Genomic DNA, 21446 nt, shown 5'->3' with positions numbered 1-21446 from the left:
TATCGGTACTCTTTTGTCGTAGTCTCATGCTAAGACGGTATTTTATGTTTTACAGTGTTATCGAAAATCTATATTATTCTCAATCTGCATCGCTCATTTCGTTGTATGGTGCAACTCCCGCGTGTATTCAAACGTTGGGACCCGTTAAAGTTCGCAAATGTTTTTCCCTTTCAAACCGTGCACATTTGGGATCCAGGGTTTGGAAACAAAGTATGCGCGCGAAACTTCGACACGCCTAGTCTGTCATGGTCACGTCCATCAAACACCAGACGGGCAGGGTCCGACCAGAATAGTTCAGTGGCACTGTCGTGTCCTGCTGGAAACTGCCACAAGAGCTTCCGACTGAGGCTAAGGTAGGTGTGCTTTACGTTTATTCCTGTTAGAAAGTATAAAATTACCTATAAGTTGATCTTTGTTTTTACAGAAAGAAAAAAAAGTGTCTTGAAATTTCTCTAAAGGCATTGGGCACCTTTAGTAACTGTCATAGACCAGTATTCACACTTTGTGTATCCCAAAATAATAATATAATAGCAAATCTATGAAACGTTTGACTTAATTGTCGTTGAATGATAATAAAAACACCACTGCAGAAATTTGCGTGCTTCCAGATGCATAAAAATACGGGTGGATTTCACAAAGGTAGTCCTAACTTGGGACTAGTCCTAGGCAATGCAAAGAGATAGGACTGGTCCTAAGTTAAGACCAGTAACTCATCCTAACTTAGGACTGGTCGTATCTCTTAACATTGCCTAGGACTAGTCCTTAGTTAGGACTACCTTTGTGAAATCCACCCCTGAAGTCTTTGATATTTAAGGGAGAAAATTAATTGCCTCTATCTCAAAAACTACGTTACATTAGAGGAAGCCGTTTCTCATAATATTGTATATTATCAACAGCGATCGCTAAAAATGAAAAGAGCGGAAGAGAGACGAGGAAGTACATTCAGGTTTATACAAACCGAGTCTGTGGTATGAGCGACCCAAAAGGTTGTGATACTATTGAAGGGAATCTTTATAGTGGCGTGTTAACGAAATACTATACGTTTGTTGTTTTTATTTCATAGATAACACATACACTTTCAATAGGCATATAATTATAGTAAAGGTTTGATGCAGACCTGAATTCAGTCATATTCAAAATGCAAGGAACAGGCCTCATAAGTTCTTTCGGCAAACGCTGCTTCATTCGGGGGTTTTCAAATAAACTGAATCCGTAGTTTCTAAAAGGTTTCTACAACCAATATAAACTAAATGCTTTATACATATATTTTTTGACAACCAGGAAACGCTGACAAGATGGCTGATATCGTCACTAACCCTGTAAGTTTCCTTAAAGGCACTGGACACGTTTGCTATGTTGTCTGAGACCAGTATTCTCACTTGGTGTATCCCAACATTATATGCATAAAATAACAAACCTGTGAAAATTTGGACTCAATTGGTCTAAGTTGCTAGAGAATAACGAAAGAAAAAACTGCAAGATTTGTGTGCTTTCAGATGCCTAATAAAAGGCTTCAGGCATGAATTATGAATTATTTGAGTAAGAAATTACCTCTTTTTAAAAAAAACAAGTAACTTCAGAGGGAGCCGTTTCTCACAATGTTTTAAACTACTCTCGAAATGTAAAAGAGTGAAAAACACCACTTTTTACATTTCGAGCTGTCCCTCATGTGGCTCTTTAAAAAGAGTGGTTGTTATTTCACTTTTTTAGAGGGGTTTCACTCCACGACAGAGTAAAAAATCACTCAAAAAGGAAAAAAACTTCAATCTAAAAAGAGTGGAAGACCATTCGAAAAAGAGTTGTCCTTCATATGGCTCTTCAAAGAGTGCTTGTTCACTCTTTTACATTAAAAGAGTATCAACAGCTCTATTGATCGTTATTAAGTAATTTTTATGCTATCAATTATTTTTAATAATTACCGATTAGTTTCCAGAGCCTTGAACCCTAAAGTGCGCAATAGTCCTCTTTACTTTGGGAAGTTATAACATACTGGCAGGTCAAACGGCATGAATGATTTTCTCACTACTCATTATACCAAGGCATTGCAAGAGACAATTCCACAGTCTTCCAGGTAGTTTAAAGATTACATTTCGCCAGTCCAGGGGCAGATTTATTGTTAAGTGTTTACAATGGTGGGCTCGAGGTTCGGGCACGCTGGGCCGGCATTTGTCTTCTTCTGCACGTTAGAATTGCCATCCTCAGAAAGGTTACTGTTTTTAAAGGATTCAAACAAAACAAAACTAAATTCCCCATTGAAAAACACAACGAGAAAATTTTTTGTAGAAAAAAAAGATTTGCGACCCGGACAAGGGTTGGCCACGAGGCTCTAGTATTGGCCCTTTCGATATTTTAACACCAATTTCTCAATATATATACTTTTCAATATCTGTGTGTTTATTACTCTATAGGAGATTCCATATGGTGGATGTATTCCTGCTGGAATTTGTCCGTCCAAGACCATTTTCATACAAGGATATGTGCCACAACAAAGTGAAAGGTAATGGTTATGTGTAGAATGCAATTCTCGTGCGTTTGACGCTTGAATTTTGCGCACCATCAGAAAGCGCCCTTTAGCGGGGGAAATTGTGTTAAATCAAAACGAGTGTACACCAAGACTAGGGGCTCTCGTGTTTGTTTGTTTGTTTTTTTTGTTTTTTTTACATTTATAACAAAAACATGATGTAGAGGGCAAACTATGGTTCCACGTTTCAGATACTGTATTCATTTTAAAACGCGTGTGAACAATGGCTCTGGATGGACATAAAAAAAGCACTGGACACCCTTGGTAACTGTCAAAGACCAATAATTATTATTATCACTTGATGTATCCCAACATAAGCATAAAAAAACAAATCTGTGAAAAATTGTTCAATGTTCATCGAAGTTGCAAGAGAATGATAAAAAACACCCTTGTTGCACAACTTCATTTGTGTGCTTTCAGATCAATAACAAAGGGCTTCAACTGAAGTAATGAATTTATTACCTCTTTCTCAAAAACGACGTTACTTCAGAGGGAGCCGTTTATCACAATTTTTATACTATCATCAACAGCTCACACACTGTAAAAAAATTCCCGTAAAATTTACGGGAATCGGTTGTGCAGCGAGATGCCAACCGATTCCCGTAATTTTTACGTTGCAAACCGTACACGAAGTTACGGTGTGCCGTGATTTTCACGGTGAGAAAGCTGTCAGTTTACGGTGTGCCGTACACGAAGTTACGGTGTGCCGTACACGAAGTAACGGTGTGCCGTGATTTTCACGGTGAGAAAGCTGTCAATATACGGTGCGAAGCGTACATGAAGTTACGGTGTGGCGTGATTTTTACGGTGATAAGGCTGTCAATACGGGGTAAAACCGTACACGAGGTTACATCGAGTGCCGTGATTTGTACGGTATATTACACGTTGATATTACTGCCATGGAACCGTATTTGAAAAAGTGGAAACTGACCGTAATTGTAATGGCTTATTACAATAGTATAATTACTCCAATGGTATTGTGTTTAAAAAGTGGAAAATAATCATATGTTAAAGGTACGATACAGCTTTGGTAATTATCAAAATAATTTGGCAAGAAATATAATTCTAAATAATTCTCATCATAAAACTGCAAATGAGATAATAATCTCCCTTCAAAATAGTTCCATCTTAAATGCTGATATTCAAGAAAAGTTCTGAACACCATCAAAAGGCAACAACTGCTTTCGATTTGCACTGTTCGAATTCAGACGCTGCATTTACGGTGATTTTAATTAACAATCCCATGGTGCATTGCGAGCCATTATTTACGGGTTCCACCGTACTTTTCACCGTACAAATTTCGGTAATTATTTTTTAAACAATCCCATGGTGCATTGCGAGCCGGTATTTACGGGGTTGCACCGTAAAGTCATTGAAAAATGTCGTTACGGTAAAACACCGTAGCTATTTACGTACTTTTCACCGTAAAATTACGGTAATTTTTTACAGTGCAATGGTTACTTACCAAGTAAGTTTGTAGTGTCCAGTGCCTTTTTAAAACAAACAATGTAATTTCTTCATGTCTGCAATTACATTTGAAATCCTTGTCTCACAGATTCCACATAAACCTCCAGTGTGGTCTTGAAAGCCAGCCACGGTCGGACATTGCGCTCCACTTCAATCCACGTTTCGTTTTCAAGAAACAGAGTGCAGAGTACGTGGTTTGTAATGCTCTGAAGTCCCAGCAGTGGGGACCCGAGGAACGTGGAGGTACTTTCCCGTTTGTGAGGGGACAAAACTTTGAGATCATGATACTGTGTGACGAAAACGAATACAAGGTAAGTTAGGAAAAGATCAATAATCAAATTCAATCAATTTATCGGTTTACCTTTAAGACAGAGTGAAGTCAGGCCCCAGCCCACCCCGGCCACCCCAATCCATCTCGGGGTCCTCCCTCAAAAGTTGGACTAATCACCTTTCATCTACATTTATTTCACCAGACGACCAAAAAGAGTGCAGCTGACAAACATCACCTCGGATCAATACAGACACACAGTATGAAAAGCTTACGTCACTGCCGGCTTATCCAATAAAATCATTGTATCCAATGACATCACTGGTTCTGTAAAACATTGCATGATTTATTCTTGTTATCAATTGTGTTCTTAAGTAATGATGTATTATGTTGTCTTAATGTCTTTATCTCCTCGATCAAATGAACAAGAGCAACTGGTCTGGTCCCTTGTTATACAATACTGATTCGCATTCGCAACTGGTGTTGCATACGGGGAACATGACCAAGATGGCTGTCGTTCATGACATTATTTGATTTTACATGTATTTTTAATAACACTTAGGTCGCAGTGAATGGTGCTCACTTTTTGACCTTCAGACATCGGATCACTCATCTTGAGAGAGTAACCTGCGTTCACATTGATGGAGAAGTGAAGATCTTCAACATCCGTTTCGATCCACCATCAGTGGTAAGCGGCGTGTGTTGTTGTTTTTTTTTTTTTTTTTTTTTTTGTCAGTGTTGAAACTCCTCCACGGAAATGTTTTTTTTTTTAAACTTGCTTGTTGCCTCGGAAAGTCCGTGTTTATATCCTTTTTGATTTGTTATCAATTTAGCAAGAAACGCCGCAGAAACCCACATGTGTGAAGAAACTTTGAACAAACACTCTTCGTAAACGCATAACGTTCCTGGTAAAGCTTGCATGAACTAAGTCTCTCGAAATTTTCTTTACTGATTAAACAAATGCAACCATGTACTTAACGGCAGTTTTTCCATGTAGGCCGCCTTTTTTGTCGGCGTTTGAATTTTGTTTTTGACGCAGTCCAAGTGTCATGATATAAGAATAATGCGGAAATACATTTTTGTGAAAACTTTGTTCTTCTTCTTTTTTCTTTTATCTTTTCCGCAGGTGATCCCACCACCAGCTGCCCTTACGGTAACCGACTTGCATATCTGTTGTTTATATATTATTATATGTTTATACTGAAATAACACTCACTTTGTTGAATTAACCCTTTTTGCGTTGGATCAAAAATTTAAAATGCTAGATTTAACAAACAAAACACACACCGAGCTATTCCAAGTGTTGGATTCAACTCTGTATTTTTTGGAGTGTACTTAGTAGGGAGCATTGTTGTGTTTCATTGTAAGTGCAAGCAAATGAACAGCCATTTTGTACACACAATGTTTCGTGTCTGATTTTCTAATTTTCTCAAATGTGTTTAAACCACCAGGAGCATGAGATGACAGTCAGGAATCCGGTAAGTTTAATTCCATTTCTAAAGGTGGTCGAGAAGAATAATCTTGATAGGAATGCATAATCTGATAAGCGTTACTGCAGTGTCATATTCAGATTTGAGGGTATGGAAACTCGTCCTACGATATGGAATAGTCAAGTTATCCCCAGGTAGACCAAGGTCACGTTTCCCTATACTTTTAAGAATGCTAAAGTATAAAGGTGAAAGGTCGATTCGCAAACTGACCTCCATCGATTTTGTGGGTGTTCATATTTGCCTCAATTTGACATGTCAAACAACAATCTTTCTCGTGAGGCTTGGTATTGACACGAAAATAGTTTAATAGAACTCCCATATTGAAACTGTTCTTGTTTTCTTTTCTTTGTTAACATTAGGCCTACCTACTCTCTTCCAATCATGTGCATATATTTGATTGGAAGAGAGTAGGTAGGCCTACTGTTAAAAAGAAAGAAAACAAGAACAGTTTCAATATGGGAGTTCTATACAAACTTACTTCGTGTCAATACCAAGCCTCACGAGAAAGATTGCATATATTTTGATCAAAAATGCATTCATTTCAATAAACCTTTGAAGACACTGTTATAGAATTGCAAAGTTTCACGATTATTATTGTTTTTATTCCACCCATAAGCCTACTCCGTATGTTGGGGCGTTGAGTGGCAGTCTGCAAAATGGCGCCATGATCAAAGTGAAGTTGACGGTCAAACAAAACCCCAAAAGGTAAACACTGAAATAAGTACCGACCCAGTGATTAAACACAGTAGTGTAGGCCTACATTTTATTTATCATCGAAAATTACCGGTAATTTTGATAGCAAGGATGGGTTGTATTTTCGTAGTGAATCCTGCCCGTACGTTTGCCAAACCTGTTAGCAAAACTTTTAGGGAAGCTCTGACGTCACCAAAGAAATATCCAACTTTGGTTTATCTTTGTTCAGGTTTGACATCAACTTGCAGAGTTCCATGCGAGAGGACCCAAGACCTAACATCGCGTTCCACTTTAATCCACGTTTCAATGACTCCACCATCCGTCGTAACTCACTAAGAGATGGACGCTGGGATCATGGCGAAGAGATTGCTGCACCCTTCTTCCCGTTCGTAGCTGGAGGCACCTTTGAGGTTAGTACTCAATGCAGTGTTTTCATAGATTGGTGAGCACAGATCTTTTGCATCAGCTGCTGAAAAAAACTTTCTCTTTATACGCCCCTAAACTTTGGAATAGCCACACCCCCCCCCCATTTCTGCGCTTTGCTGATTCACTTCCAGAAGCATCTGAAATCAAACCTGTACCCACAACGATTGTTTGGTTGTTTATGGTTTTGATTTGCAATTGTGCTATTATCGTTGTCATGTTTTTGTTGCTGTGTATCATCACAAACCACTGTGATTGTGATGAAATCGCGGTACATAAACCATCTGTATTGTAATGTATTGAGCATGTTTCATTCTGATCGAGAAAAGTGCTGATGGTACCGCACTTATGGTGGTGTTCCATCAAACTTTTTTTTGCAACATAAAATGGCGATTGCTTTCTTATGGTTGAAGCCAGTTTGTGGGCGTGGTCTTGGTTTATTGATTTAGCAGCATGGAGCAAGTTCGAGTGTGCACCATGGTTGGTTAACTAAAGGTTGAACATTTTAAACCGAACCAAGGCTGGTCGACCATTGGTCGACTACCGTGGTCGACCATTTGGAACCAGCCTTATGACTACGGTCCCAATGGCCTGCTCCGTGCTAACATGCTTTAAGCGCAGAGGGGAACCAGTGACACCACGCAGAAGGCAATAGAGTGTTGAATTCCGTCTTAACGATGGTTGACTAGACTTCCAAACGAGTCGTTCGAGTGAATGCGTCACTGTGCAAGTACGAAGTTGTAAGTCGTCAACTAAAACAATGGGCGCACTCGAACTTTAATGTTATAATGTGATGATTGTTAACATTGCAGATAACCATACTGTGCATGAAGAAATGCTACAAGGTATTGGTAGACGGGAACCAAGTGGCGGAATACAACCATCGTCAAGGCCTGCACACTGTCAATGCTTTGGCAGTGCAGGGAGATGTTAGCATCCAAGAAATCTCCATGATGCAATAGAGCTGTGATCCAGATTGCACGATTTCGCAAACGCCTGTCAGCACGAATACTGATTGGTCTAGGCTACTACCCCTAAACACACTGAGCCCAAGTGTTAAATTTTGTTAACATTAATGGGCTCTTTTTCTCTATGGACACTACAATACTTTGCTACTCTAAATCCGCCATCTTGAAATAAAGCCTAATAACCGAGCCATTTGCTTATAATATAAGATGCGGCTTTGTGAATCAACAAAATTATGCTCTAGTTTAATAAAATAAACAAGCTAAAATACCATATTGGTATTTTCATTTTGCTTATTAAATTTGTTGAACATTGTTTCTGCACTGGACACCTTTGGTAATTGTCAAAGACCGGTATTCACTTGTTGTATCCCAATACTTGCATAACATAGCAAATCTTTGAAAATTTGGACTCAATTTGTCATCAAAGTTGCAAGTGAATAATGAAAGAAGAAAAAACACTTGTTGCACAAATTTGTGTGCTGTCAGATGCCTTACAAAAGGCTTCAGGCCTGAAGTCTTTTATTATTTGAGTGAGATACCTCTTTCTCAAAGAAATCGTTTCTTTAGAGGGACCCGTTTCTCACAATGTTGTTTACTATCAACAGCTTTCCATTACCCGTTACCAATTAGGTTTTTATGGTAACAATTATGCTGAGTAATTACCAATATTGTCCAGTGCCATTAACTCACTGCATCAAAATTGAACAAAATAATCAAAAAGAGAAATCAAGGCTTAACTGTATCTGAGGTAGATTGTGAAAATGACTCATGTAGATCATGAGCTTTAATCTTTGTGACATATTTTACCCAGTGGCCATAAGCCAAGCACATACTTACTAAAATAAACCTGCTAAAATACCATTCTGTTATTTTCATTTCCACTTACCAGAAATTTGTTAAACAATGTTTTCTGCTTATCTTTGTGAAAAAAAAGGCACGCACAGAACGCCGACATAGTCGCATTCTTCAACGGTGTCACTGCTGCTTTTACGACCAAACCCGAAGCCCAAATGCTTTGGACTTTTATTTTGTGCAATTACACTTCTGATTATCTGCATTTTGTTTTACCATACGGCACACATCGGTCATTTATACCTACCATGTATAGACGATGTGACCTGTGACATCACATGTTTACAAAAGAGCCACAGAGCCATGGGCATCCTGTGGACAAAGTTTGTACACAGCCTAGTGGAAGACAACATAACATTTTACATTTTATGGAGATTGCACTGTACAATTCTTATCAACTTTTGATATGATGACTCTACTTTCATAGTTCTTGGATTTATGTGGAAATTATAACACAAAATGTCAACTTTCCCATATTACCTGTGCAGCATTGTGCCTGCCAGAATACTCAAAGAATGTACAAGGTCGTACTTATTGTAAACATGGTCTATACCTACCAAGTATAGCCATAATAAATTCACTTAATATTCTAATCTTGTTTGCATCATTATATGCAACCAACCTGTGCCCCACCTTACTATTGTTTATGTGGACCCGTATGGCGATATAAATAATCATCAACAACTAATGAATGATAGAAAAACGATTCCGTAATAACACCAAGCCATTATTGTACTCTACTTCGTGGAACGTTTGTTTTTATTATAAACCATTTTTTTTTTCAATTAGGATTTATGACTTTGCTGTATTTGGGTGTCCTCGCCATGCTTGCTTATGTCTGGAAATGTTGCAATGTAGCCCTTGTGATCCCTAAAATCAAAGTTCTGATTGTAGCGATAGCCTTTGTGCTATAGGGTTTGTTTGTGGGCGCGGGTTTGCAGGGCCATATTCCAAAAATTTCACACATTTCTCTGCACGTATTTCTGTGTGGGTATTTCCCATTGATAATATTTTATGTAATTAACATGGTGTATCGAAATTTTGCACCGTTCATTTCGTTTCATTAGTAACTCTTTATATGTGATCATAATGCATGTGTACACGGTGCAACTCTTGCGTGTGCTCAAACATTATGTCCCGTTCAAGTTCACAATTGATTTTGTTTTACAAAGCAATACACCTGAGGATTCAAAGATCCCTTAAAAAAACTTGTGCTATAGACATGCCTGGAATAAGGACACGGTCATGCCCCGATTGTTATCGCTCCCATGAGTTAACACCGTGGTTTTTTTTTGGTTACTCGTAATGACATTTGTTTAGGCACAATACATCATTGGTAAATATTAAAATTATTACTGCAACAAAATGTCTGGATTCGATAAGAGTTAAGACTAGTCTTGTACTGAGTATAAGGACGAGGTTTGTAACTCTCCTTTAAAGACACTGGACACTATTGGTAATTGTCAAAGACCAGACTTCGCACTTGCTGTATCTCAACATGTGGAAAAATAACAAACCGGTGAAAATATGAGCTCAATCGGTCGTCGAATTTACGAGATAATATTGAAAGAAAAAACACCCTTGTCACACGAAGTTGTGTGCTTTCTGATGCTTGATTTCGAGACCTCAAATTCTAAGATCGGCATGGAAACGTCAAGCGACTGACGATTGCGGCCGACTGCGTCAATGAAATGAGGGTTGCGTTCTCCAACGAAATCTGAGCGGAATCACAACTGATTTTTGCAGCCGTCTGCGGTCGCTAGCGGATTCGGCAGCGACATTGACGGCAACGCACGATGATCGGCGGTAAATTCAAAATTGCAATTCGCAGCTTAACGTAGCTTGCCGTATTCGTCATAGTGTCAGCCAGCCTATATGACTAGTCCTTTAGTTATACTTCAAAACGTATCTCCCCACACATATCTTGCAGGAGAAAAATACTGAGTGCTTTGATACGCCCCTTAGGGATGCGATTTTTATCAATATTGAGCAAGTTCACAAATTCGCAACGAACATTTCGCAGCAGTTGAACTCTGCTCTATCCCTTGCGAACAATCGCTGCGAAAGGAGGGTGTGACGTCAAATTCACGTCAAATTCGCTTCGCATTCGCAGCAAGTATGAACCGGGCTTGAGGCACTATAGTCCACCATTGGTTGATTTTACCTGGTACCCATGATGTATTGAATGCACAGGTAACCATGGAACATTGACCAGTGGTTGACAAATGGTCGCCACCCGAACTTGCTCATTGTTATCTTGTAATGCCACATTATTCAGCTTCGTGCTGCCAGTTGGTTTTTTAATAAAAATGAATGAATGAATAAATGAATGAATAAATCGCTACGTAGGCCTATATAAACAACATATTCTTATAAACAGCAACATTTCGAGAGATATTTGAAAGCAATGTGCCCCTTTAAGGTCATAGTCTCTTCAAACGTCCAACGGTTAGAGTCTGGCTTTGATACGCCCCTTGATAAAGCGCTATGTAATAAACTTTTTTACAAACAGCAATATTTTGAGAGATACTCTAAGGCAACGTGCCCATTTAAGGCCACAGTCTCTGCAAGCGTCCATTGGTCAGGGTCCAACCTGAATAATGAAGTGGCACTATTGTGTACGGGGGAATAATGTTCACGGCGAATGCCATACGTACTTCCGACTGCAGTTGAGGTAGGTAGGTTTTTATATTAATCCATTCAAAAATCAACCATACCTATATAACCTATATATTTGTATCGCATATAGATTAAAACAGCCATTTAATTTTCAGTTAGAAACTCTACTGTAACATGAAAGCTGTATGTGTATATTAAAGCTGTTTGTTACCCTTTTTTGACAACCAGGAAACGCTGACAAGATGGCAGATATCATCAATAATCCTGTGAGTTTTCATATGTTTTTAAGTTATTATAATTTATGATGGGCTAGTAGAGGTGGGTGTGCGTATGAAAGGGTCGGCCACAAAGCTCATAAGAATTATGATTATTTTACACCCATTTCTCAATACATGTACATGATCTCTGTGTGTTTTTGTTTGTTTGTTTGTTTGTTTGCTGCTGTATTAGGTGATTCCCTATGATGGAAACATTCCTGCTGGACTTTTCCCGTCCAAGACTATTTTCATACAAGGATATGTGCCACCACAAAGTGAACAGTAAGGACGTCTAATAATGTGTATTTGTTTTACTTGAGGTCATAAACATATTGAAAGAGGTTTTTTTTTTAGAAGTTATTCCACGCCGCTTTACCTGATGGGTCTTGTCACACGAGGCAACTTTAAAGGCAGTTGACACTATTGGTAATTACTCAAATTAGTTGTTAGCATAAAACCTTACTATAAAACATTGGCGATATCACATTTGGGGGCGGGGGAAATGGAAAGTCCCGTTGTGAGAAATGTATTCATAAGTCTCGGTGAAAGGTCAAAGGTCAACGAAGTACGTGATTCGCAACGATAGATTGATGGTATAATATAGGGGTGCACACCACTACATAAACTCCCATAGTATACAGTGCAAAATGCTAAGCATTTAAAAAATACACTCAATTTAATATGGGAATTCCCTGGGCCCGTCGAGTTTTTCCCCCTTCCTAAACCGAAACACCCCTACACCAGAGTGTAATTTGTCCAACCCGTCCGAGCATCAATCTTAAAAAATGTCAATACATCTAGGCATTATTGCGTGCGAGAAATCTCATTTGGGGAGAAAATGAAAAGTCCCGTCGTGAGAAATGCTTTCATAGGTATCGGTAAAAGGTTAAAGGTGAGCGAGGTACGTGATTCGCAACGATAGATGGATGTGTACACGAGTGAAAAACCACTCGCTTTGTCCCCCATAACACTATTGCAAAGAGCACGGTGTACAACTCTTTTTAGAGTGAGACGGGTATATTCAGCTCAATCAAGAGCGAAATTCGTTCCAATTTCACTGAAAAAGAGTGACACAGATTGACTCTCACTCTCAAAAGAGCGAAACCGACAAGAAAGTGAAACTCGTCCAACACGAGTGTTTTTTCTCTCATCATTTTCTCGCAACTTCGATGACCAATTAAGCTCAGATTTTCACAGGCTTGTAATATTTTATGCTTATGTTAAGATACACCAGGTGAGAACACTGGTCTTTGACAATTACCAAACGTACCTTCCCTTTGAATTAAAAGAGGAGTCATACAGTGCAAAATGCTAAATAACAAATTTAAAAAAACACGAACAAATACTCTGAAGTCTCACAGCTTTTTACAGTAAAGGGACAATTATTAATGGACTCTTGAACATCAAATATCTGCTCAATTTAATAAGGGGGGGGGGGGAGGTCCGTCGGGTTGTTCCCCCTCCAAGCCAGAACACCCCAGCCCCTAACACCAGTGTAATTTGTATACAAACGTCCGAGCATCAATCTTGAAAATTGTCCCTAAGTACACCTCTCGGCAAATACCGAATTCCGCGCTTACGTGTAAGCGCCAAATTTCTGCGCTAGCCTTGTAAGCGTAGAATGCCTAGTAACGTGGAGTACGCACGCGCAGAAGCCAAAATTATCCGCTAACCCGTGAAATACGCTTGCCGTAAGCACATAATTTACTGCTTCCGTAGGCGCCGATTCCGTGCTTACGGTAAGCAGAGCCATGAAATTGGGCCCCGGTAACAGTATTTTTTAATTGTTCGGACAATACAATTATAACAAGCAGAGGCCGTCCAGGGATGAGCAGTAGTACAAATTTAAAAAACTGTCATCAAAAAAGTTGTGCCCTCCAAGACCTTGCTCATAAAAATAGTAAACACTCATAACACACTCTGAAATAGTAGTGAAAATCATGAGAGATATAAAATTTTAAAAAATGCATTTGGTCAGAAAAACTGTGGCCATTTTTGTCTGCAAATCAATTTAAAATGTTTCAACCCACGATTTGATTGTCACAGATTCCACATAAACCTCCAGTGTGGTGTTCAGAGCCAGCCACGGTCGGACATTGCGCTCCATTTCAATCCACGTTTCGTTTTCAAGCAACAGAACGCCCAGTATGTGGTGTTAAACGCTCTGAAGTCCCAGCAGTGGGGACCCGAGGAACGTGGAGGGACTTTCCCGTTTGTGAGGGGACAAAACTTTGAGGTCATTATACTGTGTGAGGTGAACGAATATAAGGTAAGTTAGGAAAACATCCACCCAAAATCATTTATACTATTGGTAATTACTATAAATAATTACATGTATTAGCATAAAACCTTACTTGGTAATGGGGAGCTGTTGGTAGTGTAAAACGGCTCCCTCAATGAGATAACGTAGTTTTCGAGAAAGAAGTCATTTTCCACGAATTTGATTTCGAGACCTCAGAATTAGATTTTGAAGTCTCAAAATTCAAAATCAAGCATCTGAAAGCACACCACTTAGTGTGACAAGGGTGTTTTTTCTTTCGTTATTATCTCGCAACTTCGACGATCAAATTTTCACAAGTTTGTTATTTTATGCATATGTTGCGATACACCAAGTGAGACGGCTGGTTTGACATATACCAATAGTGGCCAGTGTCTTTAAGACAGTTTGAAGTCGGGTGAGGCAACTATGCAATGCCCATATTCCCTATATAAGAACTTAGGACTAGTCTTAACTTAGGACTATAATCCTAGGAGATTAAAAACGCAAGGCTATGTTCTAAGTTAGAACGAGTAACTCTTCCTACCTCGAGATACTAATACGAGTCCTAACTCTTTGTGAATTGCAGCCAAGGGGTCGATTTTACAAAGAACTTAGGACTACTCCTAGGAGATATTACAAACTTAAGGCTAATCCTAAGTTAGAATGAGTAACGCATAAGAGATGAGAATATTCTTAACTCTTTGTGGAAACCACCCCAGTTCCCTTTTTGTCTGATATGTTTTAACAACTGCTGTCGCACACGGGGAACATGACCAAAATGGCCGTAGTTCATGATTTTTTTTATTTTTAATAACACTTACAGGTTGCAGTGAATGGTGTTCACTTTGCCTCCTTCAGACATCGTATCCCTGATCTTCAGAGAGTGAGCTTCATTTCAATTGGTGGAGGAGTGAAGATCTATAACATCCGTTTCGATCCACCCTCAGTGGTAAGCTTACAGCCTTAAGTCAAGGCGCACGCGGCGAAGGCACCCACATTATGTCAGGCACGCAACAATAGAGCTGCTTAAGCACAGAATTATGCTTAAGCAAAAAAATCATTGCTTGGTAAAATCAGATTACCGGCTAAGACTCCACTCAATTGTTTTGCAAAGTAAACAACAGCTGAAAACCAGTCACAAGCAATGTATATGGCACGACATTTTTGCCAGTAACATGTGAAAAATAAGCGAATTGTGTTCTTCCTTAACCATTTTTTTTTTGCGTAAGCAGCTCTATGAAATTGGCCCATGCTCGAGCGGCGAAGGTTTTTTTCCGTGAGTGACATCTTGGAGTGCCTCGTGCGCATTGACTAAAAGGCTATGGAAAGTAGCGCGTGTGTGTATAAAACACGTGTCTCGCAAGTCTGGCTTGTTCGCTGTTGGAGTTGCTTTATATTTAGCGGGAAAAGTTGCCAAAATGTAATGTGACACTTTGGTGCAGTGTAGGCATTTCTGCTAGTGTACATGTATATATTTACCCCCCCCCCCCCCCTATATCAAACTGCTAAAAAAAACTATTGGTGTGACACTGCTCTACAATAGCAAAGGTCGTGGGCTCGAATGCCACCCGAATAAATATGCCTGCGATTTGTTTTCCCACAGAAATCTGGGGGAAAGTACTGAGTATACAGTGCTAACCCACATCGGCGTATACGGGTAAAACCAAAATGAATATTATCCCCGATGCAAATTTAACATATATTACATTTCCATGAAGTTACAGAAATGTAGTTTGAGAACAATGGACATGTATTTATTAAACCCGTTTCGTGAAAACTGTAACTCTATTTATTTTTTATTTTATCTTTACGCAGGTGATCCCACCAGCGGCTGCATATCCTCCAGCTGCCCTTACGGTAACCGAACCATATCTTTTGTAGAAATTCATGCATGAGAGTTTATACCCCACCGTATTATAGTTACCCGTTTGTTACAATAAGGGATAAATATGTGCTTGGCCGGTTTAAAACACTCTGTTTAATACATAGAGCAATATATATATAGCTCCATGGTTAAAAGGGAAGGTACACGTTTGGTAATTAGTCAAAACAAATAATAACCTAAAAACTTACTTGGTAACGAGCATTGGGGAGCTGTTGATAGTATAAAACCTTGTGAGAAACAGCTCCCTCTGAAGTAGCATAGATTTTGAAATAGGTGTAATTTCTCATTAAAATAAAAGACTTCTAGCTATAGAAGTCTTTTATTCCTATCTGAAAGCACACAAATTTTTTCATCATTTTCTCGGTGATTGTTTTCTCATTGTACTTGCAAGCATTTGAACAGCCTATATTTTCACAATATTATCGTGTCTGATTTAATTCCCTGATTTTCTTTCTTTTTTTCCCAAACGTGCCTTCAACCACCAACAGAACGAGATGACAGTCATGAATCCGGTAAGTTGAGTTCAATTAACATATTTATATCCATATTGGTCAAAAAGGAGATCAATAAACAAATTAAGTAAAATTATTTTAGTCAAAGACAGTCAAGGACAGAAAATGTGAGATTTATGAAGTCAGCAACGATTTGGCTTTTGAAAAATCTCGTGGGATCGAGGTTTTTAATTTTACTTCATTCACTGTGTATATCTTGTTCATTACATGTCACTACCAGGGATCAATTTCATCCGTAAGCACACAGAATTGCTAAGCAAAGAAAAGTATTGCTTAGCAGAAAGAGGTTACTAGCCATAATAACATTAAGTTTACATTGGTGTGAATGGTGCCCCACTAAATTTTCTTAAGCAAGGAATTTCGTCAATTAGTACGTTCTGCTTAACAGCTTTATGAAATTGGCACTGGTAATTACTTTGTAACGAGCGAAGGAGGGCTGTTGAAAGTACAACACATTGTGAGAAACGGCTCCCTCTGAAGTAAGGTAGCTTTTGAAAAGGAGGTAATTTCTCACTCAAATTTTAAAATACATCTGAAGCCTTTTTAGGCATCTGAAAGCACACACATAATTGTGCAACAAGGGTGTTTGTTCTTTCATTATTCTCTTGCAACTTTGACGACCAATTGACCAATTTTTTACAGATGTGTTATTGTGTGCATTGGGACACAACGAGGATATTGGTCTTTGACAATTACTAAAGGTGTTCAGTGCCTTTAATGACACTGTAGGGGTCTGTAGCACAAAAAATGCATTTATTTCCATGAATTGCAAAGTTTCACTATTATTATTGTCTTTATTGCACCCATAAGCCTACCCCGTATGTTGGGGCGTTGAGTGGCAGTCTGCAAAATGGCGCCATGATCAAAGTGAAGTTGACGGTCAAACCAAACCCAAACAGGTAAGGTACTGCTATATAATGGGGGACTTTTGGGTGAGTGACAGCAGACTTACCAGGTAAATCCGTGACGTTAACCAAAGGGAAAATTACATGGTAAGCCTGCTGCCACCTAGCGTTCCAAAGTATCCCAGGACCGAGGGTTCACGCCATTATGGCTAGTTTGTTTTGTTCAACAACATGTATACTACAAACGTAAAAATATAATTCCATTGGGCAATGGTGGGCTTTTTTTGGACGCTAGTGTGGCAGCCGACTTATCAGGTATAAATCGATTGTTCTTGGTAATGTGCGTGTCAAAGCTAGACCCATGGAAGTTGTTTTAACTTTGTATGTTCCTTGTACACTAAATTGAAGGGCCATGATTTTCTTCTGTAAATAAATGCTATAATGCAAGTTGCTATACTGTGTAATTGCAACTGCAAGCACTACTGTGAAGCAACTGCTTTGTTGGAAATAGTTTTGGCAGGTGAGCAAGTGCTACTGTGCAGCAACAGTACTTGTAGTATAAGTACAAAGGCATTGCTAGGGTCGGTCCCTTTTGTTCTGTGGGCGTAGTCCCTCAGGAATGTCTTGGGAATGTCACTGGTGTACAGGAGTGAACACTGTGGTAGTTTGGGTACGAAGTGGAGTAACTAGGTGCACAGTACCAGTTTGGAAGTCAGTGGGGATGAGGGGTGTGAATGTAGTGCTAGGCAGTCAGAGTTCTCGCTTGCGTGCTACTGCACGGATGTATTAGATCATGGTGAGGCACGATGCGAGCTGAGCTCGGCATGATCATGGCCCTACCCTATACCTGAACATCAAAGTCTGCAGGTAAAGGGAGGTGGTTTGACATTCCTGATGTGAGAGTGGTGGGAAATCAACTGAGAGGCTGATTTGAGCCATTCATTTGGAACCAAGAGCCCCCAATGGGTTGGTTGTGACCGTGTGCATGCTCAGATCTACTTAAACAATGGAAATTTACCTGGTGAGTCTGCTGCCACCTAACGTTCAAAAGTCTCCCATTGGGGTGTAAAAGCTGGGCCGTTCACTGCCCCCGACAATATTAAATTAGACATTAAAAACATTACCCTATTGGTGTATAATGGTCGCACTATTCCAATGACAAGGATTGAAAATTGTACGATATTAAACAAATTTTAAATGTCCTTAACGATGCATTTTCAAACTCTTAAAATCTTTTTTTTTTTTTATGGAAAGATAAAATCAACCTAGTGAGGAATTAAACTAAGCCAAACCTAGCGTCATGTTGTTTACAATTGTAGACTTCCCTTTTGTTTCCAAACGCTGGCAACCACATTGCATATGAGTGGGTCTGGGTCTTGAGTATCAGATAACTTGTAGCTGGGTTATAGAGGTTTTTAATATATTAACCATTGAAATGGGTATTAAACTTTGATAACAGTATTGTGTCGTATCTTGTGTGACGTCACCAAAGAAGGAGACATAATACAAACAAGTTTAATATTCTTTATTCCCGATGCAAATTTAACATCTATTACAAACAAGTTTGGAAAATTGGTTTACCGTCGTAGTTTACAATTGATTAAGCATTGGTATGGGTAATTTTGATTGCAATATTGTACTGTGTTTTATCCTCGTTATTAAGGTTCGACATCAACTTGCAGAGTTCCATGCAACAGAACCCGAGACCTAACATCGCGTTCCACTTCAATCCGCGCTTCAATGATGCCACCATCCGTCGTAACTCACTGAAAGGTGGACGCTGGGATCATGGCGAAGAGAAGGATGCACCCTTCTTCCCGTTCTTATCTGGAGGCACCTTTGAGGTTAGTACTCAATCCAGTGGTTTTTTTCCCAAGTTATTATCAATGAGAGCAAAAAGAAACATGTTTTTTTTTGTGAGAAAACTGGGCTCAATTTCATAGGGCTGCTTATGTAGTAGGCCTAGGCCTACGGTTTTTAATTTCTGCTGAGCGAAAACTAAGAAGGAAACCAGTCAATGTCATCTTTGCCGTGTTCTTAAAAGTCAAATTATTTTGTGCTGCGCTCTCTTTTTGTTTGCTTTCTGAGCAGCTCGGTAGGACTATGTAATCAATGGAAAATAAACCTTGTAAGCATGCTGCCACCTAGAGTTCGAAAGTCTCTTATTGCTTTCTGAGGGTTGAAGCCAGTATGTGGGCGTGGTATTGGTTTACCGATGTCGCAACATGATAGCCAATTTAAGGCATTATATTACTGCTAAGTGATGATTGTTAACATTGCAGATAACCATACTGTGCATGAATAAATGCTACGTCGTCCTGGTAGATGGAAACAAAATGGTGGAATACAACCATCGTCAAGGCGTGAACACTGTCAATGCTTTGGCAGTGCAGGGGGACGTTATCGTACGTGAAATCACCATGCAATAAGAACTGCTAGCCTACACATCTGACGTCACACTTCGAGACTCTGAATATAACGTCAGAGAGTGGCCTCATAGCTTGGGCCAATCTCCGTCCATATGCACCTTTCACCCCGTTCATTTCACACACGGTCGAATCCTATCAACATTACAACATTTTATGAAAGCATACATGTACATGTACATGTGTATGTACGTTATGTACATAATATACAATTGGACGCTGCACGCAGACGACCGAAATGAAGTTGTGTTTTGATTGGTCCAAGGTGAAGTTTGTCAGCTGCACTTACATCACCTCGGACCATACAACATACAAATATATAAAGCAACGTCACACGTCCATGACATGATTGTATCCAATGAAATCACTGGTTCTGAAAAGCAGGTACATGTACATCCCTTTGGATAAAGACTCGGGCCCAGTCCCCGATGCAAGAGCCCACCATGCCCTCCACGAAGGCTAATTGGTTGACAACACGAAGTGTTGTAATTTTCTTCACAGTACTGTAATCCTTTTCTCTAATTATTTAGATACTATATTTTATTGTAGCGTTGCCATTTTGAAAGAAAGGCTAACCGAGCAAAAAAACAAACGGTTTTCAGTTCAATGTGACAACTATACCTTGACGTACGACATTACACAAAAACTGGAGAGAAACTTTAAACAAAAATTGAGATTATGCCTTTCAGAAAAAAAAACATTTTCCGGTGATTTTAGCATTTGCGACTAAATGATTTTAACGCATCTTTTTTAATTTAAATAGTTCAAAGAGTGTTTGTGTGTATTAATTTTAACTTTTGTTTTTACCCACACATTGTCTGTGAGTTTTGTTTTTTTAAAGTAATTTTAGTATTTCGTTTAGAATATAACCCTTGTGTCAGTTATTGACTATCAAGATTTATTGGAGTTTCTTTTTTTGGAAGGGCGCAGGGTTGTGTTTAGGCCTATACTTTCTTTTCTTTTTCAAAATTGAGCTTCGCAAAATTACATTATAGAAAATAAAGCAATATGCAGTGAGCATTGAGAATTCCGTATTATTAAAAAAAAAAGAGTGTAGATTCGTTGATAGGGGCCTACTAGCCGAAGGCAGGTATATTGTAGTGACAAATATACATCTTAGAGTAGATTTTTTTACTTTAACCATTTGTGACCCGCTCTGAAAACGAGTCAGATGTAGGAAATTTTAGAAATTGATTTATATGCATGGCTGGAAAGAACACATCAGCAGCAGTAATTTGGTATGTGTCTAAGCTTTGGGCTGTATCGCGTTGCTGAGTTACTCCCGTTTGAAATTAGCCACTACACCATTTTTGTGATTAACGAATTACAAGTAAAATGATATTTTAAACTACCATTGTGTGCAAAAGGATATAAATTAAACATAAGTATGATCACAAAATTGTTGCATTCGTAGCTTTATTGCCTTACAGTAAATGTTCTAAAGGTTAACCATGCAACTAAAGATCTTTTCCACATTAACCTGCCCATAACTTAAGTCGTTTTACCCAGTGAAACGACGTTTGGTCACATTTATAACTATTAATTTTTTAACAACATTTTAAAGCAATATTATATAGTGCTTGCAGCATTATCCTGTAAACATTCTGTACACACAACTGTACATGTAGATTCGTAAACGAATCTACAGTGTAGATTCGTAGAAAAATGAATAATAGAGTGAAGTTACAGAATTAGATTAAACTGATCTAATCCATCTGACGTATAATTCACCCATGATAAATATTGCAAGGTTGCGCCACTATTATTCCCAAATTCCCAGTTACGGCTTATTCGGAGATTGCCCCATCGTTTCACAAATTTCCCAGTTTTGCCCTATATTTAGTATTTTGTTTTGACATAAATCCATCTTACTTATCATTTTACCCAGAATTGTGAAGTGGAAATAAATGTTAATCGAGTTGGGAAATAATGGCCGTGTGATGTTAATGTGCATTGGGCA

The 21446-nt window shown here is 38.9% G+C and overlaps 1 protein-coding gene across 1 annotated transcript; it reads left to right on the top strand.

Moving 5' to 3' along the window:
* The first annotated feature begins 211 nt into the window (after window positions 1-211).
* LOC117288794 lies at window positions 212-20758 on the top strand. Its single transcript, XM_033769668.1, has 20 exons — window positions 212-353; window positions 1282-1319; window positions 2409-2497; window positions 4077-4299; window positions 4819-4944; window positions 5383-5409; window positions 5708-5734; window positions 6363-6451; window positions 6669-6849; window positions 7675-7821; window positions 11315-11360; window positions 11530-11567; window positions 11752-11840; window positions 13605-13827; window positions 14642-14767; window positions 15634-15675; window positions 16192-16215; window positions 17026-17114; window positions 18724-18904; window positions 19343-20758. The coding sequence occupies exons 2-20, from the start codon at window positions 1296-1298 to the stop codon at window positions 19487-19489; spliced, it is 1938 nt and encodes a 645-aa protein (XP_033625559.1). The 5' UTR covers window positions 212-353; window positions 1282-1295; the 3' UTR covers window positions 19490-20758.
* Window positions 20759-21446: the final 688 nt, after the last annotated feature.

This window comes from Asterias rubens, chromosome 1 (genome assembly GCF_902459465.1).
Source record: "Asterias rubens chromosome 1, eAstRub1.3, whole genome shotgun sequence".
In the NCBI taxonomy this organism is placed as follows: Eukaryota; Metazoa; Echinodermata; class Asteroidea; order Forcipulatida; family Asteriidae; genus Asterias; species Asterias rubens.
This window is presented reverse-complemented; position numbering and strand designations above follow the sequence as displayed.

What these genes read in the sequence shown, in the direction of transcription:
- LOC117288794 (XM_033769668.1), top strand. Translation starts at nt 1,296, where the DNA reads ATGGCTGATATCGTCACTAACCCT. An exon ending in AGATGACAGTCATGAATCCG is followed by an intron (nt 16,216 to 17,025) that starts GTAAGTTGAGTT and finishes TGCACCCATAAG; the next exon opens with CCTACCCCGTATGTTGGGGC. An exon ending in TATCTGGAGGCACCTTTGAG is followed by an intron (nt 18,905 to 19,342) that starts GTTAGTACTCAA and finishes TTAACATTGCAG; the next exon opens with ATAACCATACTGTGCATGAA.